Source organism: Salmo trutta, chromosome 35 (assembly GCF_901001165.1).
Source record: "Salmo trutta chromosome 35, fSalTru1.1, whole genome shotgun sequence".
Taxonomy (NCBI): Eukaryota; Metazoa; Chordata; class Actinopteri; order Salmoniformes; family Salmonidae; genus Salmo; species Salmo trutta.
The window spans coordinates 12,805,254-12,828,032 of NC_042991.1; the positions used below are offsets into that span (position 1 = coordinate 12,805,254).

The 22,779-nt window shown below is 42.4% G+C and overlaps 1 protein-coding gene and 1 long non-coding RNA gene across 2 annotated transcripts; one reads left to right on the plus strand and one right to left on the minus strand.

The window, feature by feature from the left end:
- On the plus strand, positions 1-20,893 carry tmem251 (transmembrane protein 251). Its single transcript, XM_029733375.1, has 2 exons — positions 1-160; positions 18,083-20,893. The coding sequence occupies exon 2, from the start codon at positions 18,098-18,100 to the stop codon at positions 18,548-18,550; it is 453 nt and encodes a 150-aa protein (XP_029589235.1). The 5' UTR covers positions 1-160; positions 18,083-18,097; the 3' UTR covers positions 18,551-20,893.
- LOC115174641 (uncharacterized) lies at positions 20,808-22,760 on the minus strand. The gene is made up of 2 exons (XR_003871814.1): positions 22,531-22,760; positions 20,808-21,421 (listed from the first exon to the last, which is right to left on the minus strand). It is a non-coding gene; the product is annotated as an uncharacterized LOC115174641 (long non-coding RNA).
- Between the last annotated feature and the right edge of the window lie 19 nt (positions 22,761-22,779).

The window sequence follows — 22,779 nt, forward strand, 5'->3', positions numbered from 1 at the left end:
TCTAATGTCTCTGGTCAGTCATATGACAAGGAAGAAAGGCAATCGGTGTTGTTGTTGGTTTATTAAATGGCCTGGGGTTATGAAATAATATGAACATGGATTTAAAATGAAATCACAGCAAGTTGCCTCGTCAACGACACTGTTTGTCATGTAAAGAAAGGTGAGCTTCATCGCTAGCTAATGTTACACACTTTCCATCTGTCAAATCATGTGGTCTACCATTTTCAGCTAACTAGGCTTACGTTAACTTGACTGCCTAGCTAGTTAGCCAGAATCCGACTAGATGTTAATTAAATTCTCTCTCTAGTCGTAACGCGGCGCGAGATATAATGTACCTCAATCCAGGGATGGGAGATGACATTGTACTCCTAATTATCCGAACTAACAAATCTAGAAGATTCAAATACAGCAAGTTTCTCGTCAGCATTCTAGGCTAGCTAATGCTATAGCAGCCCATTGGATTCCATGAAAATGCGACGTCTAGCGTTGGGGGTGAGTAGTTACCGGAAGGGTTGTCGAATCAAATGGGCTGCTGTAGCATTAGTTAGCCTAGTATGCTGACAAAAAAACTAGCAGTCATTAAAGTGTGGCAGTATTTTAATCTTCTCTATTTGTCAGTTGGGATAATTAGGAGTGCACTGCCATTGAGGTACATTTTCCGTGCCAAATCTCACGCCGGATGCGCGTTGTCCTGATCGTGGCATTAGCAACGTTTCGACTAGACTAGAGAGATATGATGAACAGGGCCTAAAATTAACACCTGCCAAATGCGGGTAGATTTTAGCATTGGCGGGTAAAATGTATATTTCATCAGCCACGTTGGCGGGTGGTCAGGGCTCTACAGTGCGAGCATTTCACTCGCATTTGTGAAAAACATTGTTTAGTATGATCACATTCCTAGTAAAATAACTGCCGCATAAGCAGTTTTAAAATTATTTCCTCCGTTTTGTTTCATAGCTGTTAAATTAATCGCACAAAGTCAAATAACTACGAATCCTATGTGATTGACCAGCTCGATTCGATCTACTGTAGCAAAATGTGACATTTTGTTTTTTACATTGGATAAAAGTAGAGACTCCGAGCTAGAAAGTGGTATGAGGAACAAAGGGAAAGTTGATTAACTTGTAACCTCACTTTTGAGAAAATGGCCCTTGAATGTTTTGGTACACCTACTGGAGAGCTCTTTTTTTGTCTACGCCACTCAGCATCGTTCACAACCCTCTTTCCCACCTATCTTTTTAAGGATTCACATGTGAGGCCATGTACTAAACAACCAAAGATTTCAAGACTAAAGGCTGGTTTATACTACAGGTGTGTTTGTATATTAATCTGGAGTGCCATAGTGTGCTCTGGGCGTTTGTACACTCAGAGCGTTGTCAGATTGTCCGTTCATTAATTCAGAATGTTTTGCTCCCGGAGCGTTCAGCCTGGTGCTGTGGTGAGCTACCTGAAGAAGCGTCCCAGCCCATAACGTTAGCTAGCTGGCTTTAGTTAGTCCACCACCTCGGCATTGGATGTTCTGCACATTGCTGGCTAGATAGCTAACGTTAGCTGACTAAACAGTGGAAAAGCATCTGTCATATGAAGATTTGACAGCCAACTAGCTAGCTAACTTGGCTCTTTATCCATGGCAGAGCGCACACTGGATCCTCTGGCTGAAGAGTAGGGTTGATCCGAGCGTTCTGTTCTAACAGTAGCAGTCAAGCACCCAAGCTAACGTTGGCTAGCTTGCTAGGTACTTCCAGACACAAATGCGAGAACAGCTCACTCTGACCATTTTACTCACCCTAGCAGAGTTGGTTAAGCTGTTTTTGTTATCCACAGTATTAGTGACTGCACCTGTGCTGCTGGCAACCATTTTATTGTTTTTTTTTGCCAACATTTACTGACACTGGCCATATTCAACAGCTGTTGAGTGTTCGTAAATTCGTCAGTTATTCTGCACTCTGGCACACTCAGACGAGAGGGCACTGAAATCGGAGTAGATAACTGGTAAATTCACTCTGGCTATGTCTATCGACAGTTGTTGCAGTGACATCATGAACATTCAATTGAAATGGTTACTTGCATAGTAGTGGAGTCTTTTGTTTAGACATGTAGCTAGCTAGTTAAACAATGAACCATAATCCCAACTCATAACATAGCTAGCTAAAATTAGGCTATAAACTAGCAATGCAAATGGCTCTGAGATACAAATAATAGTACTGTACAGATCATACACAATGTTAGCTAGGGACCCAGCCAGCTAACGTTAGCTTAACTTGAAATGAAAACAACTTTCTGATAAAATTAGAAATGTGTAATATCTGAAAATGTAGCTAGCTAGACTATCTTACCGTATATGTGGATGGACGCTTCTCCCTCTGTCATGGATGCCATGGTTGTCCATAGTTTGAAGATGTACATTTTTACATTTTAGTCATTTAGCAGACGCACTTATAACTTACAGTAGTGAGTGCATACATTTCATACATTTATTTTTTTCCCCGTACTGGTCCCCCGTGGGAATCGAACCCACAACCCTGGCGTTGCAAACACCATGCTCTACCAACTGAGCCACACGGTAATCCGGAGACAGGTGTTTTATACAACAGCCTTCTGTGTGTTCTCTTTTCGACTCTGTCGGCATATTTGCAATCAAACGGCAGATGTTTTTCCTTCTCTTTAGCTGTCATACTCTAATAACACTGATTTCAAAACTCGGTCCTCCAGAAAGTGGTGAGCAACACTTATGCAGTTCTACTACGTGATATCTTGAAAGAAAAGTAGTGTTAGAAAGGATTGCCAACACATACTGACCAGCTCATGATCAAATCAAATACATTTTTATTTGTCAAATGCGCCGAATACAACAGTAAAATGCTTACTTACAAGCCCTTAATCAACAGTGCAGTTCAAGAAATAGAGTTAAGAAAATATTTACTAAATTAAACTAAAGGAAAAAATATAAAATGAAAAGTAACACAAAATAACAATAACGACGTGATATACAGCGGGTACCGGTTCCAAGTCAATGTGCGCGGGTGCAGGTTAGTCGAGGTCATTTGTACATGTAGGTAGAGGTAAAGTGACTATGCATAGATTAAAAAACAGCGAGTATCAGCGGTGTAAAAACAAAGCGGGGGGTCAAATGTAAATAGTCCTGGTGGCCATTTGATTAGATGCTTGGGGGTAGAAGCTGTTTAGAAGCCTTTTGGTCCCAGACTTGGCGCTCTGGTACCGCTTGCCGTGCGGTAGCGGAGAGAATAGTCAATGACTTGGGTGACTATTTTTTGGGGCCTTCCTCTGACACCGCCTAGTGTATATAGGTCCTGGATGGCAAGAAGCTTGACCCCAGTGATGTACTGGGCGGTATGCACTGCCCTCTGTTGTGACTTACGGTCAGATGCCGAGCAGTTGCCATACCAGGCAGTGATGCAACCGGTAGGGATGCTCTCGATGGTGCAGCTGTAGAACCTTTTGAGGATCTGGGGACTCATGCCAAATCTTTTCAGTCTCCTGAGGGGAAAAATGTGTTGTCATGTCCTCTTCACGACTGTCTTGGTGTGTTTTGACCATGATTGTTTGTTGGGGATGTGGACACCAAGGAACTTGAAGCTCTCAACCTGCTCCACTACTGCCCCGTCAATGTTATTGGGGGCCTGTTTGGCCCTCCTTTTCCTGTAGTCCACGATCAGCTCCTTTGTCTTGCTCACATTGAGGGAGAGGTTGTTGTCCTGGCACCACACTGCCAGGTCTCTGACCTCCTCCCTATAGGCTGTCCCATCGTTGTCGGTGATCAGGCCTACGACTGTTGTTGTCAGCAAATTGAATTATGGTGTTCGAGTCATGCTTGGCCACACAGTCGTGGGTGAACAAGGAGTACTGGAGGAGACTAAGCACGCACCCCTGCAACAACACATCAGCGTGGCAGAATTTTAAAATTCTATTTTACCTTTATTTAACTAGGCAAGTCAGTTAAGAACACATTCTTATTTTCAATGACGGCCTAGGAACGGTAGCTTAACTACCTTGTTCAGGGGCAGAACGACAGATTTTTACCTGTTCAGCTCAGGGATTCAATCTTGCAACCTTACGGTTAACTAGTCCAATGCTCTAATCACCTGCTTTACATTGCACTCCACGAGGAGCCTGCCTGTTACGCGAATGCAGTAAGAAGCCAAGGTAAGTTGCTAGCTAGCGTTAAACTTACCTTATAAAAAAACAATCAATCAATCATAATCACTAGTTTAACTACACATGGTTGATGATATTACTAGTTTATCTAGCCTGTCCTGCGTTGCATATAATCGCTTAGGTACACGTTGCTCCAACCATAAACATCAATGCCTTTCTTAAAATCAATACACAGAAGTATATATTTTTAAACATGCATATTTAGCTAAAAGAAATCCAGGTTAACAGGCAATATTAAACAGGTGAAATTGTGTCATTTTGCGTTCATTGCACGCAGTCGGTATATGCAACAGTTTGGGCCGCCTGGCTCGTTGTGAACTAATTTGCCAGAATTTTACGTAATTATGACATAACATTGAAGGTTGTGGAATGTAACAGGAATAACGTTTTGTTTTCGAGATGATAGTTTCCGGATTCGACCATATTAATGACCTAAGGCTCGTATTTCTGTGTGTTATTATGTTATAATTAAGTCTATGATTTGATAGAGCAATCTGACTGAGCGGTGGTAGGCAGCAGCAGGCTCGTAAGCATTCATTCAAAATAGCACTTTCGTACGTTTTGCCAACAGCCCTTCACAATGCATTGCGCTGTTTCAAGCCTGTCAACTCCCAAGATTAGGCTGGTGTAACCGATGTGAAATGGCTAGCTAGTTAGCCGGTGCGCGCTAATAACGTTTGAAACGCCACTCACTCTGAGACTTGGAGTAGTTGTTTCCCCTTGCTCTACATATGGGTAACGCTGCTTCGAGGGTGGCTTTTGTCGATGTGTTCCTGGTTCAAGCCCAGGTAGGAGTGAGGAGAGGGACGGAAGCTATACTGTTACACTGGCAATACTAAAGTGCCTATAAGAACATCCAAAAGTCAAAGGTATATGAAATACAATTTGTATAGAGAGAAATAGTCCTATAATTCCTATAATAACTACAACCTAAAACATCTTACCTGGGAAAATTGAAGACTCATGTTAAAAGGAACCACCAGCTTTCATATGTTCTCATGTTCTGAGCAAGGAACTTAAATGTTAGCTTTTTTACATGGCACATATTGCACTTTTACTTTCTTCTCCAACACTGTTTTTGCATTATTTAAACCAAATTGAACATGTTGCATTATTTATTTGAGGCTAAATTGATTTTATTGATGTATTATATTAAGTTAAAATAAGTGTTAATTCAGTATTGTTGTAATTGTCATTATTACACATAAAGAAAAAAAAATCAGCTGATTAATCGGTATCGGCTTTTTTGGTCCTCCAATAATCGGTATCGGCATTGAAAAATCATAACCGGTCGACCTCTAGTTTATAATTAATCCTCAGGTTGTCAATTGTCTAAATAATCGATAATATTTCAACCGGACAATAGCGTCTTCAATAGAAAGGAAAAACAACAAAGGGCGCGCACTCGGTCACGTGCGCCAACCAGCTCTGCATTCTTCCTCAGTCCACAGACAGAAAGGTCTCATTCTTCATTTTTCAGAAAACAAGCCTGAAACAATGTCTAAAGACTGTTGACATCTAGTGGAAGCCATAGGAACTGCAATCTGGGTCCTAACCCGTTGGATACTCTATAGCAGGGGTCACCAACACGGTGCCTGCGGGCACCAGGTCGCCCGCAGGCCTGGTCTAAAAATAGCACAACTCAGTAGTGAGCTGTGTCTGAAATGTTATTGTATTCTGTTGCTATTCTTTTTAATCACACTTGCATTTATATATATTTAAAAATGACTATCTTAAAAATATTTCCATTATACATGAGTTTAGATAAGTTTAGGTGAACTCTGACCTACTCTAGTTCAACGGTCAGTATTGTGCGCTTGAAAAAAACAGTGCTCGTGGAGAGTAAGCTAGCGGGCGCAGCGAAGATGGGAGCTGAATGCAGTTTCTGGCGAAGTGCAGCTGGTTTAGCATCCAGTGTGACGAGTCTGTGGACAGCAGCAGTATAGCGCAGCTGTTAGTTTTTATCCGGATGGTGTTTGAAGATTTCTCCACAAGAGAAGAACTCCTGGCACTACTGCCCATAAAGACAACTACGAGGGGAGTTGACATTTATAACACGGTGAAGGAGTTTTTCGTGCAGAAAAAGGTACCATTGGAAAAGCTGGTAGCGGTGACTACAGACGGGGCTCCTGCTATGATCGGCCGACATACAGGTTTCATCGCTCACTGTAAAAGTGACCCAGACTTCCCAAAATTTCTGCATTACAACTGCATTATTCACCAGCAGGCGTTATGTGCAAAAGTGATCGGCTTTGAGCACGTGATGACTCCCGTTGTAAAAATCATAAACAACATCCGCTCCAAAGCAAAACAGCATAGGATTTTCAAGGTGCTATTGGAGGAGATGTCAGCTGAATATGGTGACCTGCTGCTACACACAGAAATCCGATGGCTCAGCAGAGGACGAGTTTTACTTCGTTTTTTTGTCACTTTTGAGTGAAATCAAAGAGTTCAAGCAGTCCAAAGGTGAAGACGTCTCACTGCTAGAGGACACAGAGTGGACACTTGACCTTGCATTTTTGACGGACATTACTGGGAAACTAAACGACTTGAACTGCAAGCTGCAAGGCAAAGGTAAGACTGTTGTTGATCTGATAAGTGCTTTAAATGCATTTAAAGCCAAGATGAACATTTTCTCTGTGGATTTACAGATAAAAAAAGGTGCTGCACTTTCCCTATGTGCAGTCGGTGCTGAAAGACAATGCTTCTGCATCTGAGACATTTGACAAAGTTGCAGAAAAGTACTGTGAAGTCATAAACAGACTTGGGCAAGAGTTTGAGAATAGCTTTTGTGACCTTCATCAGCTTGAGCCATGTGTGTCGTTCATTTCCAATCCTTTCATGAATGTGGACACAACATTCTTTGCTGAGCAACTAAGTGCAACGTTCAAATTGGATGCTGGACAGGTGGAGATTGAAATCAAACATTGCAAAATGACCTCCACCTCAAAGCCTACCAGGCTGCACCAAACTTTTGGTTCCTTGTTGACACAGAGAAGTACAGTGGAGTATGCACAGCAGCTATGAAGGTTGCTAGCCTGTTTGATTCAACCCATCTCTGTGAATCAGCGTTTTCTGACATGAACTTCATCAAGAACAAACACAGAACACGCCTCACTGATGCACACCTGAAAGACTCACTCACAATTGCAGTGTCAAGTTACACACCAGATTACAATACACTGGTGAACAGCATGCAATGCCAGTCTTCCCACTAACAAAGAAACAGATACCAGATGTTGTCAGTGGCAACATGGCAGTGCCATGGCGAAGTTGAATTAAAATATTGAAGAATTGTGTTCAATTTAAGTGTGTTAAAAAATGCAGCAGATTTGGTCATTAGTTCAAAATGCGACAAGATTTATTTAAAAATAAGTTGATTTTTCTAACATTACATAATTGATAACTTTTTGAAACTGCAACATAGTTCATGATTTGTTAAAAGGGTTTGTCAGTGGCTAGTGAAAATGGGACATTTTTCCTATAAAATGTAGTGATGTAAGTGATCATCTGAAAATTTAACAATTACTGAGATTAAAGTGCTGAAAATTGATATCTGTTTCCCACCTTATTGTCATTGTTGATAATTATTGTGAGAAATTATTAACGTGATCAGTGTCTTCACATAGATGAGTATCATTAATCATTATTAATAACGTATAACTAAAGGCAAACTGAGCAAATGTGTTATTTCAGAAGAGCGTATCAAACTGGTAGCCCTTCGTAAGTAGCTCTCAGTTTCAAAAAGGCATTCAATTGAAAATACCCACATCAAAAAAATCCTACTTCCTGGATGGATTTTCCTCAGGTTTTCGCCTGCCATATCAGTTCTGTTATACTCACAGACATTATTTTAACAGTTTTGTAAACTTTAGAGTGTTTTCTATCCTAGCTTCTGGGCCTGAGTAACAGGCAGTTTACTTTGGGCACGCTTCTCATCCAGACGTCGAAATACTGCCCCCAAGCCATAAGAAGTTAACTGCCTTGTTCAGGGGCAGAACGACAGATTTTTACCTTGTCAGCTCGGGGATTAAATCTGGCAACCTTTCGGTTACTAGTCCAACGCTCTAACCACTAGGCTACCTGCTGCGCCGGTGTGTTGTTGTCTACCCTTACCACCTGGGGGCGGCCCGTCAGGAAGTCCAGGATCCAGCTGCCGAGGTTGGTGTTTAGTCCCAGGGTCCATAGCTTAGTGATGAGCTTTGTGGGCACTATGGTGTTGAACGCTGAGCTGTAGTCAATGAACAGCATTCTCACATAGCTGTTCCTTTTGTCCAGGTGGGCAAGGGCAGTGTTGATTGAGATTGCGTCATCTGTGGATCTGTTGGGGTGGTATGCGAATTGGAGTGGGTCTAGGGTTTCCGGGATGATGGTGTTAATGTGAGCCAAGACCAGCCTTTCAAAGCACTTCATGGCTACTGACGTGAGTGCTACGGGGTGGTAATAATTTAGGAAGGTTACCTTTGCTTTCTTGGGTGCAGAGACTATGGGGGTCTGCTTGAAACTTCTAGGTATTACAGACTGTCAGGGAGAGGTTGAAAATGTTCACTAACACTTGCCAGTTGGTCCGTGCATGCTTTGATTACACGTCCTGGTAATCCGTCTGGCCCGCGGCTTTGTGAATATTGACCTGTTTAAAGGTCTTGCTCACATAGGCTACGGAGAGCGTGATCACACAGTCGTCCGGAACAGCTCGTGCCCTCATGCATGCTTCAGTGTGCTTGCCTCGAAACAAGTGTAAAAGGCATTTAGCTTGTCTTGTAGACTCGCGTCACTGGGCAGCTCGCGGCTGGGTTTCCCTTTTGTAGTCTAATAGTTTGCAAGCCCTGCCACATCCGACGAGCTTCAGAGCCAGTGTAGTAGGATTCAATATTAGTGCTGTATTGACACTTTGCCTGTTTGATGGTTCATCTGAGGGCATAGTGGGATTTCTTATAAGCGTTCGGATTAGTTTCCCGCTCCTTGAAAGCGGCGGCTCTAGCCTGTAGCTCGGTGCTGACATTGCCTGTAATCTATTGCTTCTGGTTGGGATATGTGCGTATGGTCACTGTGGGGACAAAGTCGTTGATGCACTTATTGATGAAGCTGGTGATTGAGGGGGTATTTTTTAAACGTATTTAACCTTTATTTAACTAGGCAAGTCAGTTAAGAACAAATTCTTATTTACAATGACGGCCTACACCGGCCAAACAGCTGGATCCAGGCACTTTTAACTGCTCTCCCAATTCACCTGCCTCAGGAAGCCCTTTCAAAGGGAGAGATACAGAATCTCAGAAGAAATACTTGGTAGTGGACATTCCATCAGTCCTGGAAGAAAGAAAATAAACATGTTCTTAGTTTTCACTATGCTACATTTGAATCAGTCCTAAAAATTCTTAATCATGGGGTGGCAGGTAGCCTAGTGGTTAGAGCGTTGGGCCAGTAACTGAAAGGTTGCTAGATCGAATCCCTGAGCTGACAAGGTAAAAATCTGTCGTTCTGCCCCTTGAACAAGGCAGATAACCCACTATTCCTAGGCCGTCATTGTAAATAAGAATTTGTTCTTAACTGACTTGCCTAGTTAAATGAAGGTTTAATAAATTAAGAGTTTACTGCATCTTGGGCAGGAAGTCTCAATTAACCCATGTGTATACATAATTATACTCAAGACACATTTATACTTAAGACATACCAGATGATACGGTGTCCCGTATACCTGAATTGGGCACCTTCTGAAGTAAACACTTCTCTTGTAATCTTAATCTTTTTGACCTGTTGCATTGCAATTACAGTTGAAGTCGGAAGTTTACATACACCTTAGCCAAATACATTTAAACTCAGTTTTTCACAATTCCTGACATTTAATCAGAGAAAGTTCCCAGTTTTAGGTCAGTTGGGATCACCACTTTATTTTAAGTTATCAATGTTCTTAAACCGAACTTCAATTTAACTACTCAGTTTGTATACCAGAAGGTGTAAGGTTGAAAGAAACAGACTGAGACCCAGCTAACAATAGTCAGAACGTTTATTTACGAGAGCTCTGAATATCATATAATGTACACAGCCTTTTATACCTAACATTTGGTCATACCATATGTCATACCCCTTACAAATGCCCCTCTTCTTTAACACTGTAAATGCTTATTTACAAGTCTTCTCCATCACATGCATTGCTTATCATATCCTGCCCCATGTTACATAATCTACTGCAAGCCTAAAGGTTTCTCCCCTCCCTGGGTGGGGAGACCTTCTTCCTGTTATCAGTTTCACAGTGGTCACAAGTTGTCTGCTGTCTGTTAACAGTTCCCCCTTTCCTTGAATGTCTCACTTATATTGCTAAATAGTAAACTCTTAGCTTGTCCTATGCACACACAGTTATAGAATTAGTATTATAATCACTGTTATACATTTTCAGGGTGGAATCATTTAGTCAAAACCTTTTTAAAAAAAAAAAAAAAATATATATATATATATATATATATATATATATATATATATATATATATATATATATATATATATATATATATTAAATATAAATTCTTATCAGGTCGTCTCCCTCCTCCGGGTCCAACTCGGGCCCAGTGGACACCCCTCGTGACGGGGTTGGGTTGCCCAGGCCACCGTCCTTTTTCCTTTTCTTCCTGCCTCGCCAGGTCCCTCTTCCACAGGGCCTGAAAGAGAGGGCAGTCTCGACTGAGGAGAATGGACACGGGTAGGTTAGGAACAACTCCCATGCGCGTCTGGCACTCCCCCCTTGGGGTGGTTATTCTCACTGGCACGATGCTCATCGTGTCCCCGTGTACACAGGACACTGTCACCCCCTCGTCTCCTGGTTCCTCCTCCCCCTCTCGTGTGAGCCACTGCGGGTTGGCCAGGGTCACCATGCTGCCGGAGTCCAGCAGAGCGCTGGTGTCGATGCCATCGATTCGTACAGGAACCATCGGAGGGGCCGTCTCGGTGTGCGCCCAACAGGAGGTGACGTAACTCGCCATCTGGGTTACCCCTGAGCTGGGGGATGCAGAGGGCATGGCCTCCTCCCGGCCGGGACAGTTCCACGCGAGGTGCCCCGGCTCACCACACTCATAGCAGCGTCTCTGATCTGGGTCACCCTCCCGCTTCACAGCCTCGGCTGGTTCCGTCCGGGCGCCCTTCAGCCCCTCGCCTCTCTCTGTTGTTCGTCCCCCTCGCCACGTCTCCTCTCTCCGCTCGGGCCCCTCTCAGCAGGTCCTGGGTGTTCTGGTGAATTTTCACCGCGGTCAGCAATTCCTCCAGGCTCTGGGGGTTCTGCATGCTCAACGTCTTCATCTCGTATGGCAGTGTCCCAAGGTATTTATCCAGGACGAGCTTGTCGAGCATCGGGAGGGATGGTACTTCCGTCAGTAGCCAGCCCTTGGTCAGGCGCACCAGGTCGCTCATCTGAGCACGGGGGGGAAAGGGTGGGGTCAAAGGCCCAGTTGTGCACGGCGTGCAAGATTGAACCCATAACGGCTCAGTATCTCCCTTTTTGAGTCCCTCATAATTCGCGGCCTGGTCAGTGTTCAAATCAAAGTAGGGCTTCTGGGCCTTCCCAGAGAGGTAGGGTGCCAACAGGCTGGCCCACTTGGGCTGGGGCCATCCTTCCCTCTGGGCCTTCCATCTCGAAGGTGCACAAATACGACACCACATCATCTTCCTCCCTTAACTGAACCAGGAACTGATCATTGAACACAGTTCATTGAACAATCATGGGAAAGTGTTTAAACCCTTTACAATGAAGATCTGTGAAGTTATTTTGATTTTTACGGATTATCTTTGAAAGACAGGGTCCTGAAAAAGAGCTGTTTCTTTTTTTGCTGAGTTTATATCCATACTATGACTAATAAGAATACTATATACTCAATTCACATCACAAATAGTATGGTTAGTGTGGGTAGTATGAGTATTCAAACACAACCAGAGGGATTGAGCATTGGGACAGATATTAAATTAGAGGCTGCTCACTGCTCTCGTGTTTACGTCATCTGTTGTTTGGATTAGAGAGAACCTTCTTGTGGAACAATAAATAGCCGCCAGTACACACTGAACTCAAAAAAAGCTGTGAGCGACACAGTGGGGAAATTAGGGACAGTTTGTACATACAGTTGAAGTCGGAAGTTTACATAAACTTAGGTTGGAGTCATTAAAACTAGTTTTTCAACCACTCCACAAATTTCTTGTTAACAAACTAGTTTTGGCAAGTCGGTTAGGACATCTACTTTGTGCATGACACAAGTACTTTTTCCAACAATTGTTTACAGACAGATTATTTCACATATAATTCACTATCACAATTCCAGTTGGTCAGAAGTTTACATACACTAAGTTGAATGTGACTTTAAACAGCTTGGAAAATTCCAGAAAATGATGTCATGGCTTTAGAAGCTTCTGATTGACTCAAATGATGTCAATTAGCCTATTGGAGGTGTACCTGTGGATGTATTTCAAGGCCTACCTTCAAACTCAGTGCCTCTTTGCTTGACATCATGGGAAAATCAAAAGAAATCAGCTCAGACCTCCACAAGTCTGGTTCATTCTTGGGAGCAATTTCCAAACGCCTGAAGGTACCACTTTCATCTGTACAAACAAGTATTAACACCATGGGACCACGCAGCCGTCATACCGCTCAGGAAGAAGACGCGTTCTGTCTCCTAGAGATGAAAGTACTTTGTTGTGAAAAGTGCAAATCAATCCCAGAACAACAGCAAAGGACCTTGTGAAGATGCTGGAGGAAACGGGTACAAAAGTATCTATATCCACAGTAAAATAAGTCCTATATCGACATAACCTGAAAGGCCCCTCAGCAAGATAGCCACTGCTCCAAAACTGCCATATAAAAGCCAGACTACTGTTTGCAACTGCACATGGGGATAAAGATTGTACTTTTTGGAGAAATGTTCTCTGGTCTGATAATACAAAAATAGAACTGTTTGGCCTTAATGACAATCGTTATGTTTGGAGGAAAAAGGGGGAGGCTTGCAAGCCGAAGAACACCATCCCAACCATGAAGCACGGGGGTGGCAGCATCATGTTGTGGTAGGTGCTTTCCTGCAGAAGGGACTGATGCCCTTCACAAACTAGATGGCATCATGAGCAAGGAAAATTGTGGCTATATTGAAGCAACATCTCAAGACATCAGTCAGGAAGTTAAAGCTTGGACACAAATGTGTCTTCCAAATGGACAATGACCCCAAACATACTTCCACAGTTGTGGCAAAATGGCTTAAGGACAACAAAGTCAAGGTATTGGAGTGGCCATCACAAAGACCTGACCTCAATCCTATAGAAAATTTGTGGGCAGAACTGAAAAAGCGTGTGCGAGCAAGGAGGCCTAGAAACCTGACTCAGTTACACCAGCTCTGTCAGGATGAATGGGCCAAAGTTCACCCAACTTATTGTGAGAAGATTGTGGAAGGCTATCTGAAACGTTTGACCCAAGTTAAACAATTTAAAGGCAATGCTACCAAATACTAATTGAGTGTATGTAAACTTCTGACTCACTGGGAATGTGATGAAAGAAATGAAAGCTGAAATAAATCACTCTCTACTATTATTCTGACATTTCACATTCTTAAAATAAAGTGGTGATCCTAACTGACCTAAAACAGGGATTTCTTTACTAGGATTAAACGTCAGGAATTGTGAAACACCTTAGCCAAATACATTTAAACTCAGTTTATGTAAACTTCCGACTTCAACTGTATCTCCATATATAATAACTTTATACATCAAACTCCACTAATGAGACATGGTATCCTCATATAATCTAAAGTCATGTTATCCTCGTTACATGTTATCCTCTTACAATGAGACATGTTATCTACCGAGACGACATGTTGTCCTCTGAGATTTCTGAGACATGTTATCCTCTACCTGTAGATCCAACAGCGGTGTTGGACAGACCCCTAGATAACATTACTAATCAGCTCACATGGTTGTGGCATTCATTCACCTCTTTCACACGTAAGCTAGTCCCCTGACCGCTCTCATTCACTCAATACTTAGTAGCTCAATTTCCAGCCTCTTATCTTATTATCCAAATTCCTAATAGTAATAATTTCAATTGTTTGTTATCCAAATTTCAATCTGTTTTTGTTTTACCACATTTCTTTCAGCTTATTATTCCATATCTCACAATCACACAACTTTCACGTCCACTTTCACTTAGTACTATTTCCAAACACACTCAGAAATCTCCTCATTACCCACGTGCATCGTCTATGATTCTCTCTGTCATTACTTGCTATGCACAATATGTATTGTCAACAGTGCTCTTGCCGTTACTTTCTATACATATAAATAACACCACAGACTCAAAAATACCTTGTTATTTTTTTTGTGGCTGCAGACCACATCAAACTTTCTTCTAAATGCCTATAGACAGGTGTCAGCGGGGCTTTACATGGTAGCGTTGCCCTCGCTCTAGTCTTCTCTTAAAACTAGTGAATGGTCTTCTCTCTATATGACTATGGGTACCTTTTTTATGTGTTACTCGCCTTGATTTTCTTCCTTTTTTTTAATCCTTTAAAAAAATGTATACAGATTGATTTCAATTGACTTACTGAAATCAGTTGCCTTCCCTCAATTGTTTGCGGATGGTGTGTCTCCTCCTGGACAGCTCACAGTAAGGGTCTGGTCTGTGCGGGCCTTGTCTTCTTTTTGGTCACATGGGAATTTCCCTCACACTTCATAAAATGCGCCAGCAGTTTTCCTCGCAGACCCCCACTGGAAAGCTCCGCAGGTAGATTCAATAATTCTATTCGTGACGCCAAATTGTCTTGGAAATTCTACACCAGGGACACTCGAAGTCAATCTTAAATGAATCATTCTTTATTCTCAGCGCTTTGGAGAGGTTCCAACCACCTCAATGCACCATGTACACATGTCGAACAGGAGCTCTAACGAGGCAGTCCTGTTAGTTCCCTTATATACTGGTTACAGACATGTTACATAGGCGTAGTTCATAGGGTTGGTTCCAGCATGTATCTGGCACCGTCTCCTATCTTAACTTAAAGAACATATTCTGGGCGTTCTGCCAGATGGTCCTAAGGAGAAGGTCATGACGCCCCCTCATATCTTTACCAGGGACAGGCAGGAATCAAGGATTGTTTACGACACCAAGGATAAGATTTACATTTTCAAGACTGTTTCTTCATTTAATTACATTTCCTTCACACCACGCTCAAAGTTGCTTAGGTCACTCGTTTTGCCCATTCTAACGTTCAAATAAACAGTAACTGGATGTCTTTCTGCCTGCTTTATATAGCAAGCCATGGCCACGTAACTCACTGTCTGTAAGAGCGATCCAGTTTCATGACTGGGGTGGTATATGTAATAAATGTGTGTGTGTGTGTGTGTGTGTGTACACACTGAGTGTACAAAACATTAAGGCGCCTTCCTAAGTTGAGTTGCACACCCTTTTGCAATCAAAACATCCTCAATACGTCAGTGCATGGACTCTACAAGGTGTCAAGCGTTCCATAGGGATGCTGGCTCTTGTTGACTCCAATGCTTTTCACAGTTTTGTCAAGTTGGCTGGATGTCCTTTGGGTGGTGGACCATTCTTGATACGCACAAGAAACTGTTCATCTTGAAAAACCCAGCAGCATTACAGTTCTTGACACACTGAAACCGGTGTGCCTGGCACCTACTACCATACCCCGTTCACTTTAAATATTTTCTCTTGCCCATTCACCCTCTGAATGGCACACATACACAATCCATGTCTGTTGTCTCAAGGTTTAAAAATGCTTCTTTAACCTGTCTCCTCCCCTTCGTCTACACTGATTTGAAATGCATTTAACATTTAGCGATCATAACTTTCACCTGGTCAGTCTGTATGTCATAGGCAGCGCAGGTGTTCCTAATGTTTTGTACACTCTGTGTGTGTATGTACAGTACCAGTCAAAAGTTTTGACACCTACACATTCAAGGGTTTTTATTTTATTTTTACATTTGGATCACTACTGGCTGTAAGCGAACGAGTGATGCGCGTTTGGAGCAGTACTGGCTGTATCCAAGGCTCAGCCAATCGTTCACATAACAGAATGCAGCATACGACTGAAGAGAGAAGAGACAACCAACTTGCTAGTTACAGCATCAGCGAGCGCTCTAGAAAGACAGCGGAGAGTGGAAAGGCAGCTTGGCAGGTACAGCAGCACGTCCCCTGAACGGTAACGGTTAGGAGAAGCCTGACCACGGAGACGGGTGAGAAGGTGATGTGTGGGTGTGGTCACAAGCGTTCTATTATAAAGGCTGTCATGGCTAACTGCAATATTAGTGTATTGTTATTATCTTAAGACTTGTCATTTGTAGTAAAGTCTAGGCAACAAACATTGGATTGCTTTCTTAATTTTTTTTTTGCTGTGAGTTAGGTTCACATTAACCACTTATTTTACACACAGAGACTGATCATGTGGATCATATTCTTTGTTGTTTAATTAGTTCAAACCTGCATTTCCCCCTAGCAAGGATTTTTTGCATATTTCAGTGTAACAAAAAGTGTCACCTTTTTGGGTCCTCACCAGTTTGCATCCCTGCAAAAACGTACCGGTATGCAAGTTAGGGAGCCAAATGAACATCTCTCTTACCAATGCAATACGGTAGGCTACTGACGAGTCAATCACTTTTACGTCACTGTCTGGCAAGTCCTGATGGATTTCATATCGAAAATACAAACAAGATCTTTAGCTTACTTGTCGCGATGCGATACCATGGGCCTATAACTACGTTGTATGATTTATGAAGGATATGAGATCGACTTTATTCAGTCAGTTCAACACCATTTATAAATTAGTCAAGCTTGCTGTTCATCAATCAATCAATTTACAGTAACACTATGCTACAACCCTTCATGGCTGCATATGAAACACACAAAATAAAATAAATGAATGTGCCAGAAAACAGTAGGCTAAGTGGATTTTGACTCATTGTTACGACATATGGGACGGTCAAATTGACTGACATAGACGATGAAGGAGCATCATGCTCTCTCCCTCCGTGTACAGATTGATTGGCTACAAGCACAGTGTACACCAAACACACACACACACACACACACACAGGTACTGGGAGGCGGGACAGACGGCAGACTATCAAACCCGCCATCGCTCACTTTGTGACTGACAGGTGCCTGTCCTATCAATAGATCGCTAGAAGATGCATATCGTTCATTATAGCGGGAGAGGGCTCGGCTAACTTTTTTAAATGACTTCTGTGTTGTAAAAAATGTGCCTAGTTAATTTAAGTGGGAAAAGTACCCAGCTGAAAATGTGTCTGTAACCGGCTGTATAGCCGACAGCCTGCGCTAGTGGAAAACGCTGCCAAATGTAACATATACTAATTTGAGTATGCCTGATTTACATTTACTATGTTACATCTACTCTGAGACCAGGCTGGCCTAGGTGGTTCTCCTGGGGTGCATTCAGTTTGATTTTAATGTTTACTACGTTGCATAATGGTTTGTACTGAACGTCACATTGCGACCAAAACATTCAACGTTCTTCATCAAGGATGTAATCATTATTGGACTAATTCAGGTAGGTCCCTCCCCGTTTTGTTCCGTTTTAAGAAACGTTTTGCATCAGAATCTGAGTATTGAATACGCCCCAGACTTCGAGGTACGTTTACTGTTTGGTGGGGGTGGCTGGGTGTGGCTTGAAGCAATGTGTGGCATATTTAAAGGGCAGCGGACATGCTGACAGCGTTCCACAACCCCACCATTTTTGAACTGGTCGTTCAGAACAGCACTGTTTTTGTTTACTTGACTGTTACAGTAAAAAATAAATCGTACTGATTGTAGCCCAAAATGTTTTTTTTACCCAGGGGTAGCCAACTGGGTAAGAAAATGGGTATGCATAATGCAAGCTATTGAGTAGTACTACGAAACTAAGGCCCTTTTCTGTTCCAGGGAGGAGTATGGAGAATGATGAACTTCCGTCAGCGGATGGGATGGATCGGCGTGGGGCTGTACCTTCTGGCTAGCGTGGCTGTCGTCTACTATGTCTTTGAGATTGACCAGACATACAACCGTCTCACCCTGGAGCACGTGGAGCGGGTGGCTCAGGAGCAGCGACCTCTGGCAGGGGACAACACGCCTCCCGCCGCATCCTCTGGGCCCCCATCCTCAGCCTCACTGCCCACCTGGACCCAGAGTCTCAAAACTCGCCTGCTCCTCTTGCCCTTCTGGGTGTGGGTCACCATCTTCCTCGTGCCCTACCTTCAGGTGTTCCTCTTCCTCTACTCGTGCACACGCGCCGACCCCAAGACGGTGGGCTACTGCATCCTGCCCATATGCCTGGCGGTACTCTGCAACCGCCACCAGACCTTTGCCAAGGCGTCCAATCAGATCAGCCGGCTGCAGCTGATTGACACCTAAAGTGTCCAACTGATTGAGACGGTGGATAATATGAGAGGCGGGGTGAGCAGCCTTAGTGCATGCTGCACACAAACTAGACGGAGGCCTACTACTCTCACACCTGAACTACAGGATGCTTAACACTCACCTAGTGCACTGTGTGACGTGTTAAGTCTGCCAGGCATCACTAGGCAATTCACTTGGGGGGGTTTGGTGGTGGTTTTGTTGATGTGTATGTGTGCTGTTCTTGAGATGAACAATGGTACGCGTTTCACAACCCTTTGTATTTGTGATTTCTTACATTCAACAAAGGCTGGACCAAAGGGTGCCACGCGCTCCAGGGTCTCGCCACAGTACCTGACTATGATACAGACACCAATCATTGAGGGTTTATCCGTTCACTGCAAGGTCCCACTTTTTTGAGCAAATAATTCTGTGAGGAAAGTTTGAGAGCCATATTGGTTCAATCATCATCCCAAAACTATTACCACCCCACTGACTCAAAGGTGAAATATGACGTGTCAACTAATTTGTACAGACAGTTTTAGGAATGTGATGCCATTTAAAAAACTGTCTTAGTGGACCAGTAGTGATTCTTAGATAAGTACTGCAGTGTTGTTTTGTTATTGGTCTGAATGTATTTTGTAGTGTTATTTACTGCTGTGTTGGCTCAGTAATTTCCTTCTACATGCTTTTTTTGTCATTCTATTACTTGCAATATTTAGGAAGTGTTTCGGGATTTGTCAATTGGCCCATCTATCCAGTATTTGTATAAGATAAATATCTTGTGCCTTTAAGGACTCCCCCCCACCCTCCAAGTAAAGTCAAAGAAAGTCCACACAAAGCACACGGACCATGCTTTTGAAAAATACCGATCTTCTACTACAGCCATTGTTTGTCCTTGTGTGCCATAAAGTGACAAAAACATGACATGAAATTGTCAATGTTATTGCCTTTTTTTATGAGGATCCCTGGTCCCTTTTTTGTATGACATTTATGTGGAAATGTGTTGTATGATCAATGAGTTGTGGAATCCTTCACATATGTAAGTTACGAGGAAAATGTTCACTGCCAACAAAGATAGGACATTATCTTGAAATGAGCAATGGGACAAATATGGCTTTCCTATATGATCTTAAATGTTTGTGCCACATTAATTTATATGGCAGGTAGTGTCCTTAAGCAATTCTGCTAAATACTCTTCATTTGAACATTGTTTTGAAATCATCGTTGGCTACTCTTTGTTGTGTTGATGGTCAACCTCCATATTTTTAAATGTTTCCAATTGATTCGAGATGGTACTATTCTGATTAAGTTAATGTTCCATCTACATTAGCACAGTAATGAATGTACAAAAGGTTTATTTGACCTTCCTCCCAACACAGGGAAGTGGCATGTGCTGCGTCGAGTGACCTGACCGAAAGGGAATTGGGCTGGCTTGTGTTCATTAAGGCACAGAAAATACATTTGTCCAGGTAATCCTTCCATGCTTATCAGTTCTGTTTGTTTCCTAATGAACACAACCCTGATTTTGCCCTTGCACTACACAGCTGATTCAAATAATCAAAGCTTGAGTTGATTAATTGAATCAGCTGTGTGGTGCTAGGACAAAAATGTGCAGGGGGGGGGGGGGGGGGGCTGCGCTGCTACAAAGGATCATCTACTTGGGTTTTGGACTGGGTGTTTTTAGTGGCTCACATGACATTTTCACTGAACTATTATCTTTCACTCCACCCCGTTTCAACTTCATTCATCTATTTTTACTATGTTGCACCCATTAACATCTTAGTGGACAACTTGGGTCCTCAGGAGTTGCAGTGTCTACAAAGGGTCATGTTCAGTAGGCATAAGATGGAAGAAACATTTACAGGAGTTACTACCTGAACTCATAGGCATGCTCATTTTGATCAATTTATTTTCTCCTACTGAAAGTACTATTGGTTTTAACAAGATACAACTGACTACAATAACTGAAACCTCAAGCTAGCCAATGTGGTGACATTGTATCTACCCAATAACCTGATTTGATCAACAAGTGTCAAGGTCAAATCATACTTTGCAGAAGCTTCCCTACTCGACCAGAGTTGTCCACCCTTGATTCAACCTACACAAGTCCTATGATAGTTTGGACATACAGCACTTGCCTGTAGACACTGCCTGTCATGGTTCCTCTAGGTTTTTTCTGTTTATTTAAAAAAGTGTTAATGGAAAAGGAATATTAGAAAAATAATAATATGGGCTTGTTTGGTCTGTCTAAAAGAATGAGTGGCTATTCACGTTGGTGCTTCTGATTTTTATTGCCTTTCAAATCTAAATGCACTGTGATTAAAGGTCTGGATTATAAGAAAATTAAACATGTTATGGGAAAATGTCTGCAGACCGTTCATGTAATTTCTCACAGCAAGCAAATGGGGGGGGGGGGGGGGGGGAAGAGAGACAGTGCAATTCTATTATCCAATTAATGGCCATTAACAACATTTCTATGAAATACATTCCACTTAAGTGATTGACATTTACACAAATATTCAAGAGAAAGATGTAGATCATAACTGCAATGATTGCCAAGGCAGGAGCAATACCATACATGAGTGGGAATTAATTATTAATAGCCACCCAGTGGATTGAATAATAAAGGCTGACATATCTGCCCCCAAAACAGTGTCCTCCAGTCTTGTATGCCAGGACCACCAGACTCCCTTCTTCCTACAGTAGTCTTCTAAGTCCCAAATGGCAACCTATTCCCTACCTAGTGCACTAGTCAAAAGGAGTGAACTATATAAGAAAAAGGGTGCCATTTGGGACAGAGCCCTTGTCAGGCCCTCAAGGTCTTTGACCGCTTTGCAGGAGGCTGCATAATAGGGGCTTTTGTGTCTTCATCATCATCCTCCTCATCTGCAACAGATGACAGAAAATTACTTTTGTGTTCAAGTTACATTGGGGGGGAGTTGACAGAATGGAAACAAACCATACATTTATCTCCCCCTTCCCACCCATAGGACCTGCTTAAAGTACATTGCCTATATAGTGATTTTAAAAACTGTCAAGTGTTGTAGTCCATATGTTAATATTGGACTCATTTTAGATTGCATCAGTTTAATGAAGCCTGTCACAGACTGAGGTAGATTCAGTAAAATAATTTGACCAAGCCATTTTTTTTTATCATGGTTACATATCAGTGATCAAATAGCAGTTATGTCAGAGATGCATGTTTTAATGTTTGAGAGGAATATTCACATCAAATCTATGGTGAGACAATTTATGCAGCTCGATAACACACTGTTGCAGGCATGACACAAAGCTGATTGATTTGATAGCCATCTGCCTATATCTGATATACATAACGTCTTCAAATGTCATAGGCCGCCTACACAGTGTCTCAAGATGGAGGAATAGAACATCGTTTCATCTGAAATGACAGGCTGCAGGCTTTATGTTTTAAACACTTGTAATTTGATAAATTGTGATATCGGGAAACAATGATCACATCAATACTCCGATGACGGAATCAATTAATCTGTTCACATGCACACGTAACGAGATATGTTTGTACGTCACTGTGGCATCATTAAGCACAACAAACGTTCATGCTGACAAAAAAAAAGGTATATGTAGCCTAGCAAGCTAGTCGGTTTGATGCTGGGAAGATCTGTGTTATGAAGTAGCTAGACCAGAGACAGTTATCTAAATTCATTCTCTGATCAACGTGGGCGGTTTATCTGATCATCCAAAGATTTACTACGGTTGGGACTTGTCTATATAATGATTTTCATAGCAACTAGCTATATCTACCGAAAGGTGTTGTGTTCTTCCAGGTCATGATTAGCTAACCAACATCGATAGGTTTCGTGAGACGTTAGCCACAAGAAAAATAAACAATAGCTAGCCTCAATAGAAACAGAGCAATTCGCGAACCTTGTTTTGTTTTTACAAACATCCATTGCGGTAGCTAAGCGTATTGTTAAATGAGCTACCAGTAACGTTAGCTAGCTAGCCAAGCTCACCGTCGTCGACTTGCAAATCCCCCTTGTCATTTCCTCCGCAAAATTGTTCTTGTACAACGAGATCAGTGAGGAGCCTCGATACGTCTGCGTTTAATTGCTTAATCCCCACTATCATAGAAGTCAGGTTGTTTTCTGTTTTTATGATAATCTCTTTCTTCAGGCCATCCCTGTATTTTAGCTCTCCTCGTATCTCAGTAGCTGCCATGATTGTTGAACCATGACCCTAGTTTAAACTCTGACCCGAGTCGT